At 38.2% G+C, this 16,910-nt stretch overlaps 1 protein-coding gene across 1 annotated transcript in view; it reads left to right on the forward strand.

The window, feature by feature from the left end:
- The window catches only part of TNKS (tankyrase), a 215,073-nt gene that overhangs the window by 157,620 nt on the left and 40,543 nt on the right, over positions 1-16,910 (forward strand). The window contains exons 13-17 of the mRNA XM_015082858.3: positions 6,428-6,507; positions 10,205-10,350; positions 12,544-12,709; positions 14,171-14,390; positions 14,676-14,785. Coding sequence (XP_014938344.2) covers positions 6,428-6,507; positions 10,205-10,350; positions 12,544-12,709; positions 14,171-14,390; positions 14,676-14,785 — 722 coding nt within the window. The remainder of the gene's footprint in view (positions 1-6,427; positions 6,508-10,204; positions 10,351-12,543; positions 12,710-14,170; positions 14,391-14,675; positions 14,786-16,910) is intronic.

The following is a 16,910-nucleotide window of genomic DNA, read 5'->3' on the forward strand; positions in this document are numbered from 1 at the left end:
TGGGTGTGACAACCAGAGGTGACTTAAGGCTCATATAAAAACAGTGTGGAATTATGGTAGCTCTCAAATCTATCAAATAGAGAAAATTAGAAATCACTCATATGGTAATGATCTTTAATTGACTGTTCTTACATATGTGATAGCCTGACCTGCTTTTTTGTAATTCTTACCTTCATTGTGCCATTATAAGATTATCTTGGTTTTTTTTTCTAGCTTAAATATAATTGTAAAATCTTGCCGAATGTTAGTGCCTTCCTAGAACAGTATTAGATATTTTAACTCTTTAACTTGTTGAGGGAAATCAAAGGTAAACAGATATGAAAGTAGATTAGTTTCCCAAGCCCCCAAATTAGAGGAAATAACACAATCTAGCTATTAAAAAATGGTGAACAGAATTAATTTGGTGTAATTGACTCTTCTTTCCCACCCCTTTTATTTTGTCTGTGGGTTATATCTGCTCTAGAATGACATAACCAACTGGAAGAGTTAAATGGAGAAGGAAGGCTACAGACTAGTAATCCAGAGTCCCAGTTTCTTTCTCCTGCCTGTAACCCAGTAGTTCTTTACTCCATCAGGCACAGTGCCCCCTTTTCGTAATGAATATTCTATAACATCCCCTTTTCTTATACAGAAATGAAGTGTATAAATAATGTGACCTACCTTTACAGCCACCTTCTAAAAACTCATATTAGATGCCCTAACTATAATATAAGGAATGACAGTAAGTTACAATAAAATAATTTATGATTATTGTAATAGTAATAGCTTGGGCAAAACTACACTAGAAGATAAAAATATACCCCACAGATTTCTGAAAGACCCCCAAAGGTACAACACAGTTGAGCATCACAGCTGTCTACTAAAATAGGGAACTTACCAGACTTGTGGAGCTCATATGTGTTAGAGCTGAATCAGAGCTAACCAACCCCCTAAGAGTGTGCCGCACTGTAAGAGCTAGTGGTTAGGATTTATTTTCCTCAGGCTAATTCATTGGGAGGTAGTGTCGTTCAACTTCAGTCTTAGATGGTTGATCTTGAGTTGAAGTAAGCCCTATCTAGGACACCTTTACTATCAAAACTAATAAGATCGTAAAGGAATGAAATTTCCTGTTACAGGATTTCAAGCTTAAACTATGAAAAACATGACTTCATTTAACTTCCTGTTTCTACAGAGCAATAGAACATTTACTTAAAGAAGGTAATCATGCTTTGAGTAGGAAATAGTTCTGCCTTCCCAGTAAATTCTAATATAATTCCAAAAGGTGTGATTTTTGTTCAAACATTCTAAATGTTGTTCTTCTGCTTTTTACCAAGAACCATTTAGTGCTGAATTTTCAGTTAGTTTCTTTAAATTGTAACCATAAATCAGGCAAACAGATAGCCATCACGTTAAAAATTCTTAATAATACTATGCATAATTTAGAGATAATTGACAAAATGGAGAAGAAAGGATTGAATAAATTAGGCAGATTTGATCCATTAATGTTTCTTAAATGTCTTCTAAATCAATGCAGTTAGAGTATATGACTTCTGGTAAAAGATAAAATTAAATACTGAATCACAAATGAAATATTTTATTCAATTATTCTGATAATTCTTCTTAGAAGTTTGTTTGGAAGATAAAACATTAAATAGGTAATTAAATGCTTAACATAGGATATGCCAGAACTTTTTGGTTTAATTCTTAATATTCTTTATTGATATGGAAAAATAATACAGTAGTAGAATTGTATGATAAAATCTTGCCCTTAGAAAGGTTTTGAAATGGGAATTGTTTTTTGGAAGAGGAGACAATTTTTTTTAATTTTTAATTATTTGAGAGAGAGAGCATGCACACGAGTGGGAGAGAGTGGCAGAGAGAGAGAGGGAGGGAGAGAGAATCTTAAGCAGGCTCCATGCTGAGCAGGGCTTCAGCTCATGACCCTGAGATCATGACCTGAGCTGAAACCAAGAAGTGGATGCTCAACCAAGCCACCCAGGTGCCCCGAGGATACAATTTTTTAAATTAATATTTCTAGGGGCGCCTGGGTGGCTCAGTCGGTTAAGCGTCCGACTTCAACTCAGGTCACGATCTCGCAGTCCGTGAGTTCGAGCCCCGCGTTGGGCTCTGGGCTGATGGCTCAGAGCCTGGAGCCTGCTTTGGATTCTGTGTCTCCCTGTCTCTCTGTCCCTCCCCCATTCATGCTTTGTCTCTCTCTGTCTCAAAAATAAATAAACGTTAAAAAAAAAAAAGATTCTCCCTAAATTAATATTTCTATGAGCAACTTGAGTATCTATAGTCTGTGGACCATGTACTAGCTGGACTTTTTGCTTGTACCTAAATTTACTAATCCAATTCCAGTTTATATCTCTAATGACTCCTAAAAGAATGCGTCAGTCATATAGGATGTATACCAGGTTATTGGAGTTCTGTTCTGTGTAACATTTTTATGAAGATACATTTAACTAATAATGTTGATACCAGGTTTAAGATCCACTTTTAGAAACCTGCACTTCCAGCTCTCAAGTCAGTAATTGCCAATAGCTTACATTAATAAAGTTTGAATTAGGGGTGCCTGGGTGGCTCAGTCGGTTGTGTCCAACTCTTGGTCTCAGCTCAGGTCATGATCTCACGGTTCATAGGTTGAAGCCCCACATCAGGCTTCATACTGACAGTGCGGGGCCTGCTTGGGATTCTCTCTCTCTTTCTCTGTCTGTGCTCCTCCTGCACTTGTGCACTTGCTCACTCTCTCTCAAAATAAATACTTTAAAAATAAATAAATACTTTAAAAATAAAATAAAGTTTGAATTGTAAACTGTTGGCAGTATTTATGTCAAAATTAATGTCAGCAGCTTTTTATAAACCAGAATTTTATTTATTTATTTATTTATTTATTTATTTATTTATTTAATGTTTATTTTTGAAAAAGAGAGAGAGAGAGAGAGAGAAAGAGACCCAGAGAGACAGAGCACGCGTGGGGGAGGGGCAGAGAGAGGGAGACACAGAATCCAAAGCAGGCTCCAGGCTCTGAGCTATTAGCACAGAACCTCACATGGGGCTCGAACTCACGAACCCTGAGATCGTGACCTGAGCCAAAGTCGGACACTTAACTGATTGAGCCACCCAGGCGCCCCAATGAACCAGAATTTTAAAACATGATTTCAGAAGATTTGACTTTTTTATCCAGACCTGCTTTCTCTATATTCTGCTGTGTCCAGTGTAGTAGCTGCTAGCTACTTGTGGCTAAATTTAAGTTAACTAAAATTAAATAAAAATTTTAAATCTGTTCATCATTTGTCCTAGCCACATATGACTAGTGGCTACTATATTACCATAGATAAAGAATATATCCAGCATCACAGATAAGTTCTTTTAAACAGTATGTTTAGGCTAGACCTTGCCATGGATTATTCTTTTTTTTTAATGTTTCTTTCTTTTTGAGAGAGAGAGAGTGTGAGCAGGGGAGGGGCAGAGAGTGAGAGAGACACTGAATCCGAAGCAGGCTTCAGGCTCTGAGCTGTCAGCACAGAGCCTGACGTGGGGCTCGAACTCATGGACCACGAGATCATGACCTGAGCCGACGTCACTCACTTAACCAGAGCCACCCAGGCGCCCTAGAATGAATTATTCTGACTGTATATTCCAGTATGATTATTCCATTACTTTTACGTAATCATTTAATAGAGGTAAGGATTTGGAGATTTATAAGAGCTAAATTAAATACTGAAATCCCCACTTACATTTGCACATTGAAATAAGTCAGTAAGACCTATTGCCAGTCCAGTGACAGCCAGTCTACAGGAGACTTGTTTTTGTTCTGTTTTGTTTGTTTTTTAATAGCAAACTGCCTTCTGACCTTTGGAACTTTCAGTTTGGGTTTCTTCTCTTTTCTTTTTTTTTTTTTTTCTTTTCTTTTCTTCTCTTTTATTTTCTTTTTAAAATTCTGGTGAGCCAGAATAGAATTGGAGAAAAAATTAGAAGCCTATCTTTAGCCTTTGACTCTAAGTGAAATCTTTAATTTCATACTCTGAAAAAGCCAGTGTGCTCATAAAGGAATTTACTGATACAGTACTTTGCATATCAGCTAGTCTTATTTTACCTATGTTCCCTTTTAACTTCATTTTTATATCCTTCTTTTAATTCTGTTTCTCTTTGTACAAAGCTCCTGGGTGTATAGATATCCTTTCAGCTACTACTTTGTTCCCAGAAATGAATCTGTTCTAAGCCTGTTCAGGATTTATAATGGATGCAAAGGTCTATAATTTCTATAGTAATTAATCAATATCTTTAAATAACTACTTTCTACTCTTTGACAAGGAGTAAGAATTTCCCCATAGTTCTCAGAGGGATTTTTATATTTGCATAAAAATTTTTGCTTGATTGTAAAATTATAACCCTTTGCAAGTAGTCTGTATCAAGACCAATGTGCCAATTTCAAATAATTCATAGAATGAAAGCACTTATCCATACAAGCAGTATCCCTCAAATGCTAGAGTCTGAAAATATCCAAAGTTCTAACTCTATATACATAAACAACTGTCATTTCACTTTGCGAAATATTACCTATATACATCCAAAGGATGTTTCCGTGAGCTCTGCCAGCTGTGAGAATTACTGTCACAGAGACATAATATCCACACCGACTCTCTCACCCATTCATGCAGCAAAGTCGTGCACACTGAGAAAGGAGGCAAATGAGACAACAAAGAAATGGATAAAGGCAGCCAAAGAAAGAGTGATGGTGGGCCAGACACACTGACCCCAGTATAAAATAGCATGGTGGAAGTCAGTTCAGCAAATGCTTTCTGAATGTTCTCTGTGAAAAGGACCTTGAAGACGAGCAAGACTTGATTTCTTTCCTCGACAGTTCCACAAATTAATGAATAATAAGCTCTTGTCTAAAGAAAAATACTTATTGATGTTTCAAAAATGTACTTCATTAAATGAAATATTTTCCTCTCCTCCCTTCAATCTTAGCATTTTGTCTGCTAAGTAATATCATGACTAAATAAACACAGTTTATCTTTTATGGAAGAGTTCTCAAAACTTATGCTGTAAAAGCCACTCTTCCTGAATGAAGCACTTTAGAAAGAGCTGAAGTTGTTTCTTCTGAAATCTAAAACCTTTTCGTAGCATCACTTGATCTTCCCCTGTAGACAGAGGACTCAAGGAAGGATCTTTGATCAAAAGATAATGTAATTTTAAATCTGAAAGAGGATTTAAGGGAACCCAACACTCACTTTATAGGTGCAAAACTAAGCTATTAAGTGATTTGTCCATCATCACTGTTAAAATCCAGGTCTCCTGGACTTCACTCCTTTTGTGTTACATGAGTGTGTATACACGTGTGCAGTAGAAAGGCCAACGTAATGTCCACAAACATATTTTGAGTGACATATTTGTACATTGTTTTCTTTAAAAATGTTTTTATTTGGGCCAACGTGTAATGAATTTTTGGTTTATATTAATCAAAACACTTCATCTGTTAACTTCGTACATCTGGACCTAATGGCCTAATCTAATTATATTCCATTTGGCATTTCTGTCACACCTCCCAATTGTACAGACATTTTTTATTGCATTTCCCTGAAGCCATTCAGTAAATGTGAATTAATGTGAATTTTAGTACACTGATTATATTTTCTGAGATCACTAATTTTGGGAGTAGTATTTCTGTTTCAAATTGAGGAAGTTGAGGCCAAAAAGAAAAAGGCTAAACATTGAATACTGAAAGTTGAGTGGCTTCCCTAGGTTTGCACAACAAAATCAATGGCAAAGCTTTGCGAAAGCACTTTGTAAGACCAAAGTATCATAAAGATGTTCTTGATACTGTGTTCTATGTTTCTTTATTCCCTTTTGCCAAGTTTTGGCCAGAAGATTTGAAAGCTAGAATAGTAGGGACAGAGAAGGATTTATGTGTCTTCGAATTTATTTAAATGTAGCTTAGGATGGGGGTGCCTGGGTGGCTCAGTCACTTAAACATCCAACTCTTGATCTTGGCTCAGGTCATGATATCACAGTTTGTAAGTTCAAGCCCCACATTGCACTCTATGCTGACAACATAGAGCCTGCTTGGGATTCTCTTTCTCTCTCTCTCTCTCTGTGCCCATCCCCCCTCCCCCACTCTCTCTCTCACTCTCTCTGTGCCTACCCTCCCATCCCCCACTCTCTCTCTCACTCTGTCTGTGCCCAGCCCCCATCCCCCACTCTCTCTCTCACTTCTCTCAGAATAAATACTTTTTTTTTTTAATGTGGCTTAGGATGAGATGGATGTAAATTGAAATAAGAAGCCACTTTTTTCTCATCTGAAAACAGTTTAGAAAATCCATAGATTATATCTCAGGAATTTCTGACCTCTTAATCCCTCTTTCCATTCACCAAGTAATTTTCCTTCTTAACTCTGTGATTCCTTAAAACCTAACACTAATCTCTCCTCTCTTTTATTCAGAAAGTACACCTATACGCACTTCTGATGTTGACTATCGACTCTTAGAGGCATCTAAAGCTGGAGACTTGGAAACTGTGAAGGTAAATCAGTGCTTTTAACATCTTGGGTGGCACTATTGAACTTTGCTAACCAATTCATTTTAAGCTTATAAGTGAAACCATTCAAATCCAAACAATGAAAGGGAAAAACAAAGTCGATCCATAAACCAGGAAGATTTCCTAGTACGTGCTTTATATCCATTAAACCAGTTTTAGTCACTTTTCTTCTGATTATATGAAAGCTCTTTTATTTTCACTTATATTAATGAAACTGTTACTTTTGGCCACACTTATAAATTTCTAAGCTAGTTCAAGCCCAGATAATAGTACAATAAATTTCAAAACAATGTTTCTTCAACTTTTCCAAGAGATTCTCAACAATTGCTCTAGAAAAGCATTCTTATGATCCTGCAACCATTTGGAATTACTTATGTACAAAGGATGGATTTTCTTTTCTATGTAACTCTGCTTGCCAGGAAAATTTTAACAGCCGTTGTTTGTGGTATAGAAACATGGTTATAGATTTAATTTTTTTCAAATATGAAATAATAGTCTGATCTTGAATATGTTTTTTAAAAACACACACTTCTGGGGCGCCTGAATGGCTCAGTCGGTTGAGCATCCGACATCGGCTCAGGTCATGATCTCGCGATTCGTGAGTTCAAGCCCCGCGTCAGGCTCTGTGCTGACAGCTCAGGGCCTGGAGCCTGCTTCGGATTCTGTGTCCCCCTCTCTCTCCTCCCCACCCCTGCTTGTGCTCTTTCTCTCTCTGTCTTTCAAACATGAATAAACGTTAAATAAATAAATACACTTCCTATCTGTAACCACTCATGCAGGGGTGATAGAAAGCAGTGGCATTTTGTTCTTGTTTGGGGGTTGGTCTTGTGGTTTCGTTTTTCTTTCTTTCTTTCTTTCTTTCTTTCTTTCTTTCTTTCTTTCTTTCTTTCTTTCTTTCTTTCTTCCTTTCTTTCTTTTAAAGAAAGGCTAATGTGAAATTGGGACTGATAGTTGTAACATTATTTTTTACAAACTAAAGTTTGTCACTTATTAAGCAAACTCTATTTTTGTGATTTTTAGCAAACTACCTTTAGCATTCTTTCTGGTTGCAAATGACAATAAATGTGCAGAAATTTTATTTTTGTTTCAGTATGTGGCCATTTCTAACATCTCTTCCATCTTACAAGAACATCTAAGTTATTTAAAGAAAAAATAGTAAATTTCAGTTGTAATAGCCACTGGGGAGAAATCTTAAAGTTCTCTTAGATCTAAAATTATATACTTTTTATTTTCAGAATTAAAATTACATATTCTTGTCATTTGAAATGTATCCTAATAACAGAAAGTCTTTAGGGGCACCTGGGTTACTCAGTCAGTTAAACGTCTGACTCTGGGTTTCGGCTCGGGTCATGATCTCATGGTTCCTGGGATTGAGCCCTGTGTTGGTCTCTGTGCTGACAGCACAGAGCCTGAGCCTGCTTGGGATTCTTTCCCTCTCTTTCTACCCCTCCCCTGCTTGTGCGTGCACACACACACTGCCTCTTGCACTCTCTTTCTTTCTGTCTCTCAAAATAAATAAACTTAAAAAAAACATCTTTAAATAGAAAAGTGATCAGGACTCCTTTTCTGCATCACAGCATTGATAATCTGGGCTCCAGACTTACTACATGTGCCCATTATCATTAAATTCATCGTTTAGTATTTCCCGAATATGTAGTTTTTAATTCCACGTGTTCTGTATGTACTGATAGGCAAATATACCACAGCTTTCAGGTTTCTGAAACAATCCATTCATAGTAAAGGCCAAATAATTTTTTATGAATGGAATGGAAGTGGAAGAAAAAAAGCAAAGGACAGACTGAGAATTAAGTGTAGTAGGTTGCTTTCCCTATAGGCTTCAGAAAGTATTTTTAAAACTTAGGAATTAGAGGCAAGGCTGTCTGCTGAGTAAAGCAGACAGCTTGACTGAAACTATGGAGACCAGGTGAGAAAGATGTGAAATTCTTTGGCACTCAAAAGAAAATGAAATGGAACAGAGAATGAAGAACTTCCAAATATTAGAAATCAAATATTTAATAAGCAAAATGAGCTTTTATTTTGGGGACCTGGCTAAATGAGTTGTGTTTTATTCAACTCATTTAGCCTCATCCCTGTTTTGCCAATATTCTCTGCATGGAAAAGAAGTGAATTTAGAGTATAACAGCCTAAAGAGCCACCAGCAGCAGCATGAAGCAGCTTTCATCACGTAGGACACCAGTAGAAGGTGTTTGCTACCAATGTTTGTATCCTTTCTTTTTACTTTATGTGTTTATTCTGTTTTTTGATTCTATAGTATATGTATTAATGTAGCCACAGATTCACTTGTCGTGAAAGGATAAGATGTATGACCTGGCCAGATGACAGTGGCTCTTCGGAGTTTAGAGTCTGGGGCTTTTCCACATAGAGCTGATGAGATCGTAGGCTCTCCCTTATGGCCCAGACTTCCTTCTGTCATGTAAGCATTGTACCACCTGAAAAGCCCTGTTTCTACCCTACCAACGTTGAAGGCGCCTCGTCAGTAAACCCGTAGAAACAGATGCCTTCCAAGGTCCTAGTTTTTATATAATCGTAGCTCATTACAGTGGCAGGAGTGGCAGCAAGATTGTCAAATGCCTGGAAAGTCCTGCCGTCACACCTTGTAGCCTAGAAAATGTCACTGTTGTCTCAGCTTTTTTGACTGTTCTTCTATTACCTCTCTTCACATCACTTCCCTGAACGAGAGCAATTAAGAGAGTAAGCAGGGATCGAGCAGAAAGATCAAGAGATCACAAATCAGGAAAACCGGGTCTGAGTCTTCATTGTACCTTTGCCTTGCCAGCTCTATGAAAAAGGACGAGCTACTTAGCCTCTCTGAACCTTGGTGTATTTATCTGTGAGATGGAGATGATGAGCCCCTTCACGGACAGTAATTCTCTCACTGAAAGAACACGAGATTCTAAATAAACTGTGGATTATTATTCACATACTGTTATTATAATTCATCTATCACCGCCAGTGGCACAGCCCGCCGACCTTTCTTTGCTTCCCACTGCCGTGTAAGCAGACAGAATGGAGCTTGTGCTGAGACAGTAGCATTCGGAAGGAGACGAAAGGGAAGGCGAAACACGAGAGCATGACTGAAATCAGTCTGACTCTATGAGTCAGACGGACATCTCCCAAAGATCAGCTCAAGCCCTGGTGACTGCCCGGCTTTGCTGTAGTGGGTCAGGGGGCCGAGTGGGTGGCCCAGGCAGAATTTGTTTTTTCTGGAGGCTTTCTGCTTGCCATGTCCGCAGAGCCAGGAGCTCTGGGTGGTTCTGCAGTCAAGCAGGGTCGGTCTTGCTTGAGGAAGGAGTGGCCGACCGTGTGCAGGACCGTAGACGCGCTGTGGCGGTCAGTCTCAGGGAGAAACGCCCTGTGAGGATGAAAAATGAAGGCATCATTTGCCTTGGAAAGCCTTGCTTTATGCCGGGTTTTTCTTTTCGATTAGGATTTTGGCCAGGAAATGATGAAAAAAAGATTAAATTGCTCTGTAAACAGTAAGAACATTTGTAGACACTGTGAAGCCAGGCATAGTGTTGATTTTTAAGCATCACTTGCGTGATCTAATCTTTGGAAATAAATATTCATTAGAAAATTACAGTTTATCTAAGATGCCTGCGGTATTTTGGAGCAAAACCTATGAATAAATATTAATGTCCTTTGTGTGTGTGTGTCACTAAAGCAACTTTGCAGCCCTCAAAATGTGAATTGCAGAGATTTGGAGGGTCGGCATTCTACACCTCTACACTTTGCAGCAGGCTACAATCGTGTGTCTGTTGTGGAGTACCTCCTACACCACGGGGCCGATGTCCACGCCAAAGACAAAGGGTAGGTGCTAGAATTGAGCTGTTTGGGACTTAAAAATTGTTAAAATGTGGTTGAAGTCTCAGATTCTTTTCCCTGTTAAAAAAGTCATGCATGTTTTTTTAAAACCTAAAGCATTAATAGAAACATACAGTATAGAAAACGAAAATTCCTGTCACCCCACCTTCTAGATAAAAATTTTGTTGTAATCCTCCAGACTTTTTAAAAGCTGTGGGAATGCTGCTGTGGGGGGTCGGCTCATTTTTAACATAAATGCGGATTGCCATTCCATGCAGCCTGCTTTGTAATTTGCTCTTTCACCCAGAAATAGATCTTGAATGGCTTTCCATATCAGTACTTAATTGTTCATCTCATCTTTTTAATGCCTATCATAGTATTTTACTGCATTGTATGAATATGTTTATATAGTTTATAATTTATTGTGTGTCCTTTTTTTTGCTATTAAAAATGTATAATCTCTTTCCAAAAGAAGCCATCCATCCCAACGTCATTGCTATTAATAGACACATAATTTTATTTTTACCAACTCAGATATTCTGTATTTTTATGTTAGTTTACTAAATTATTTTAATTTATCTAGTCAGAGTTTAAAGCGGCCATGGCAGCTATTTAGTGATGCAAGAAGGAAGTTTTAACTGAAATGAGCTTCCATATTCTGAGTTAATTTCATATCATCTCAAAATAGAAATAAGCAAGCACTTTTCTGTGCAATTACATATCAGAGTACTGTAGAATTAAACCACACAATTTAGACTTTAATTAACCATTATGGATTTATCTTTTAAAAGGGATACATCAGGCTTGAAGTTTTGTAGTCCACTGGAGAGCAACCAACATTTATTTCTACTGCCCATTGTAGTTAGCACTTAGTATTTTTAATGTTTATTTATTTTATTTTTTATTTTTGAGAGTGACAGAGTATGAGTGGGGGAGGGGGAGGGTAGAGAGGGGGAGACACAGAATCCGAAGCAGGCCCCAGGCTCTGAGCTGTCAGCACAGAGCCCGACGCGGGGCTCGAACTCACCGAGAGATCATGACCTGAGCCAAAGTCAGACGCTTAACTGACTGAGCCACCCACGTGCCCCAGCACTTAATATTTTTTATCTCAAAATATTAAAAACAAAAGTACTGATCTCTAAATAAAAAAAAACATTTGATACCTTGTTTTTGTTATATTTTAAGTGCAACTTAAGCTTATCCTTTCATTGCACCCTGTTTATAGGAACGGCTTTCTATCCTTTTAGAATGCCAGCTGCCTTCTAACCACAGCTTGGAGTTGTCTCAGAATAGTGTGTTCATGAGCTGAGGTGGCTAGATTTCTCATGCAACTAGAGTTTATGGTTGGTGTCATTATTTTCCTCACCAAATACTACAGTTCCTGGATCACTTGAATTTTGACTTTTCATTGCTTAACATCTAAATATTAAATCTGTGCATTGAAGCCCCTGCTGAATTATTAAGAATTCAGAAATAAAAACGAAAGACAGAAGGTATAACTTGACTGAGTAAATTAGTTAATTTTTTTTGTCTATTTTATAAGTAGGCATACCATTTTCATTAGGAAAACCCAAATGGAAGAAAATCTGAGTGGATGAAACCAGATTATTGGTTAATTATTCCTGAAATCACTTTGTAGTGTTGCTCTCCCTATCACCAGGATGAAACCTGAATTAAAAATATTGTGATGGAGGGGCGCCTGGGTGGCTCAGTCCGTTAAACATCCGACTCTTGATTTCCACTTGGGTCATGAATCTCGCAGTTTGTGGGTTTGAGCCCCATATCAGGCTCTCTGCTGGCAAGGTGGAGCCTGACTGGAATTCTGTCTCCCCGCCCCTCCCCTGCTTGCACTCTCTCTCTCAAAATAAATAAATAAACTTAAAAAAAAACTTTAATTAAAAATATTGTGATGGAACCTTTTCTCTGGGTCTGTCTGTATGTGTTCCAAGCATAGGATTGCTGTGAAATTTCACCAAGAGGCTAGGGGAAATCCTTGTGTTGAAAGGGGTGTTTTTGAAATTATTAATCCTTACTTGGAAATGGGTGACTTTATCTTCAAGACCCAGGGAGAATTCTTTCTTTTTAAGTGAGTGCTCATCATAGTCACTGCCAAAGAAGAATTAACATCATTTTTATTATAAGTATCATCTTAACACAAAGATCTGCTACATGTCTTAAAAATAATTTTCTTTTGTTTAGTGGCTTGGTGCCCCTTCATAATGCCTGTTCATATGGACACTATGAGGTAGCAGAACTTTTAGTAAGGCATGGGGCTTCTGTCAATGTGGCGGATTTATGGAAGTTTACCCCTCTGCATGAAGCAGCAGCTAAAGGAAAATATGAAATCTGCAAGCTCCTTTTAAAAGTATGTAATTTTTAAAATTATAAAATATAAAGTAATTGCATTGGCTTTTCGGTTAGTATGGAAAATTACATCACAGTGAATTATTAAGTACAATAAGTGCTGTAGAGATTGCTTACATTTTCTACTTTAGGGGTGTGTTTGAGTGTGATAACATGATACTTGGATAGCTTTGAATAGTGTCTGAAGTATCTTTCTGAGCTGATCTGATGAGTTCATTTCATCACAACTCATCAAGGTAGGTCTTGGAAAGAGTTGCATTTGTTTGCATTGCTTATACTTGTGGTATTAATATCAGAAAACATGGTAGAAGGAGAAACAAGTTTTTCAATCAACTTTGATTTTTTTTTCTTAGTAGCTGTATTATTATTAACAAACTCATTGCTCATTATCAAACATTAAACATACATGTCTTATAAGAACTTTGATATTAGATTTTTATTAAAATACAAAGTAATCTTTAAACAAAGTTATTCATATAGGTTTGGGGGAAAGCAACGAGATAGTAGGAACTAATAGTTATATGAAACTAACATAATTTTGTGGATTAAAAGATGTGAGAAATGATCAGACATATATTTGTGTAGTTTTCTTTTTTTTTAAAGCTTATGCTGGTTAAACATAAATAGAATTCTTGTCCCCACCACCTTTATGCCATTGAATATGTTTTTATGAGTCTTAAGGATAATAATGTATTTGATACTCATTTTTACCTTCACTAGGTGGTAAGAAATAACTTCCAGGAAAAACAAACAAACAAAGAACTTCCAGGTCACTGTGAATTCACTGTCTAGTTTGGTTTATTCTGAATTTCTCCAGTGGGCCAGTAGCAGTCTGTCAGGCCCATAATAAAGGTCCTTGACTTTTATTCGTTTCATGTTGTAGGTGTAGATGATTCAACTTTTAAAATCAAATCCATTGTTAATACATCTACACCTAATTTCACATGAGGTGTTAAGACTTAAAATGAAAACAGTAAAAAATTAGCAGACTTTGGTATTGATTGCATTTAGAATCAAGTACTTTTTCCACTGGTGTATCTTCCTCTTCTTACTTCCTTCCCATTATACACACTAAATATCTTTATGTCATTGAAGTCTGGTCAAAAAGTAATATCCAGGCTGCTCTTAAAACAAAAAGGGGTTTCCGGAGACAGCGTGGTGTCTGGGAAAGTATATGACATGACACAGAAAAGGTGCCCAGCCCCTTCCCCACTTCACTGTCACCACTGATCCTAAGACTTAGACTTTCCACTGAGAAGTAGTTACAAAGCTGATCCACCATATTGCTGAGCAGGGAATTTACAAAGAAAAGGCGGGTGTTGCCTCTGGTTTTCAAAATGCATACAGGATATAGATACCTTTCTTTGGGTGAATGAAGGTGAAGTTAAAAATTAAAAAGACCTTAAGAAAGGTACTATAGAAAATACAAACCCCATTTGGTTTTGTCTCGTTGTTGTTTTAGCATGGAGCAGACCCAACCAAAAAGAACAGAGATGGAAACACGCCATTAGATTTGGTAAAAGAGGGAGACACGGACATCCAGGACCTGCTGAGGGGAGACGCCGCCTTACTGGATGCTGCCAAGAAAGGCTGCCTGGCGAGAGTGCAGAAGCTCTGCACCCCAGAGAATATCAACTGCAGGGACACCCAGGGCAGAAACTCCACCCCTCTGCACCTGGCGGGTGAGCGCCCCCAGCCCTGAGGCTCACGGTGCTTGCTCGGATACCTGATACAGCTCACCAGAAGATGAGGGAGACGCTGGACAGAAATAGTGAAACGCTTTTGATTGGCTTCATTTTGTATGACACCTTATCATAAAGGCTCTTAGTCACGTGAGAGTAGTATCAGCTGCTCAGATGAGCAAAAAGTATTAAAATCGTCACGTTTTCCAGCCCTTGTGATTTGTATACATAGATAGAAATATATAGTTCTTTAATCTGACATGTTCGCCTTTTCCACTCTAATAGCAGGCTACAATAACCTGGAGGTAGCTGAATATCTTCTGGAGCACGGAGCAGATGTTAATGCCCAAGACAAAGGTGGTTTAATTCCTCTTCATAACGCAGCATCCTATGGGGTGAGCATGCTACATTTCAAGTCTAGAAAACTTCACTGACATTTACTATTCTATCAAATGCATACTGTGCATGAAGTAAGTAGATATCTAACCAACAACATAATTTAGGACAATCTTAGTCTTCCTGTTCAGCGCGTTTCTAGCCTTCCCAGTTAAGCTTAACTACCTTTTTGGTCAAGGGCCGTGCTCTTTACAGCTCCCTGTTCTCCTCACATTGTCTAGCGCAGTAACAGGTGTGTAATGGCTGCTCATTTAATATTTATTGTTACAGATGATAGAGCTTTTAGAAACCGTAAGACCCAGCAGGCTTTTTATTTGCAGGCATAGAAATCATGCTTGCTTTTGTTTATCGTCCGCATCTTAAAAATATTCAGGTAAATGGTTCAGCTCTTGGTACATACGGTTTCGTAGAATTTGATTGACTAGCTAAAGCCCCACAGTGAGAGTCCAGAGCCATTCTCCAAGCACTGGAACTGTAATCATCAGCTGAAAGAGGACGAGGAAGGGGAGTGTCTTGCAGTGTGTTGATGATGTCTGTTGAAACTGACTGCCTGGAAGTCACCCAGGCCCACTCAGGCCTGAATCACACAGGAATAATCCTGCAGGATGAATGTTCATGTGCTTATCTGTTCATTCACTAAATCCCTATTTGATTATAAAAACCCACAGATGCCCGATCGTACATACCAGGGGTTCTCACAGCTGGAATCACTGTTGATGAGGACAGTGTCTGGATTTGCAAAAGCCTAACAAGCTATTAAGTAAAACCTAATCATTGTGATTTCCATATTCTCTTACTGTCTTTCCCCCTTGCCCTCCATAAGGAATGTCCTCATCTTCTCATATCCCCTCTGCAAAAATCTGTATTTCAGAGAGATGACAGTCTGAGTGGGAATACTCTTAAGAAAAGCAAACAGTCTAGTTTTGAGTTGGACAAACAGGAAAGAAAATTATACTTCCAAATGTCACATAAATTCATCGAAAGTTACCATATTTACTGCATGTATTATTAGTACTGAAATCCTCTCGGAACTGCAGTAATCTGTGCAAAGATGATTATCTTTAATGACATTTATTAGAATTTTAACCTTCCTTCATATAAGATGCCCAGTTTCACTGCACAGCATACGTTTCTCCTGAAGACCAGAAACGCTAAATATTTACCGCTACCATCTGCTTACACAGTTGTGTAGAATTTCTTTCCCTCTGTGTTAGAACTACAAATACATACCGTTTGGAGATTAACGTTCACTTCTTAGCGTGATCCTTCTCTCCATACTGTGTTCCACTAATCTGTTTGATAAAGCTTCAGTTAAGAGTTTATCAAACTGATGGGTCCAGTAGAACTTAAAGCGGAGTCTTTGGAGTAAGAATGGGTGTGGCAGTAGAAGGAGTAATTGCCCCAACCTGGTAAAACTTACACGGCCAGTTGTATGTAGACTCTGTGGGTCTGTGTGCTTTTCAGTGTATTTTACACGTTGTGGCTGTGGCTAAGCTCTGTCCCTTCAGTCTTCCACTGTCACAGTCTTCACAGCTGTCACAGAGAGCAAAGAACGTAAAACTTCCTTGAAAAGTCAAGTATTTTACCTTTTCTCAGATCAGAACGGTGTTGAGATGTTACTTACACGTGTATCATGTGGTGACTAGCGTGAGGAGAGAATCAAAATGTCTCGTGATCTGTCTTGTGGTTAACGAGTAGTGCAGTGTGCAGGTCAGTCTTGTCTTCTTTCACGTTCCCTCAAAGCATCTTCCATCAGCCGAGGGGAGGTGTAATGCAGTCAGGGCCCAGACCAGAGGCCCCCTGTGCCATTTCATGAACTTACTTCACCATCATCCATCTGCTCTCTCCTTCTAACTCCGTGGGAGACAAATAGTGGACATTTTTGTGTTTCATTCTCTCATCTCGTGTTATCCTGTGTGTTACCACATCCCTGCTGCTAAGCTCTGTGTAAATGAAGGTAATTTTTCAAAGTAAAAATGAACAGAAAATTCTCCAGGCTGTGTAAAGAGCATGTGGGTAGAGGTTTTGGTCAACCTGGTTTGTCCCATCCTACTGAAGAATGTTAACAGGCTAGATAATGTGTTTATGGTAGGTATTTTTACCTCCTTGTGGAGGTGGAGTTTT

The sequence above is a fragment of the Acinonyx jubatus genome, chromosome B1, assembly GCF_027475565.1.
Source record: "Acinonyx jubatus isolate Ajub_Pintada_27869175 chromosome B1, VMU_Ajub_asm_v1.0, whole genome shotgun sequence".
NCBI classification, from domain to species: Eukaryota; Metazoa; Chordata; class Mammalia; order Carnivora; family Felidae; genus Acinonyx; species Acinonyx jubatus.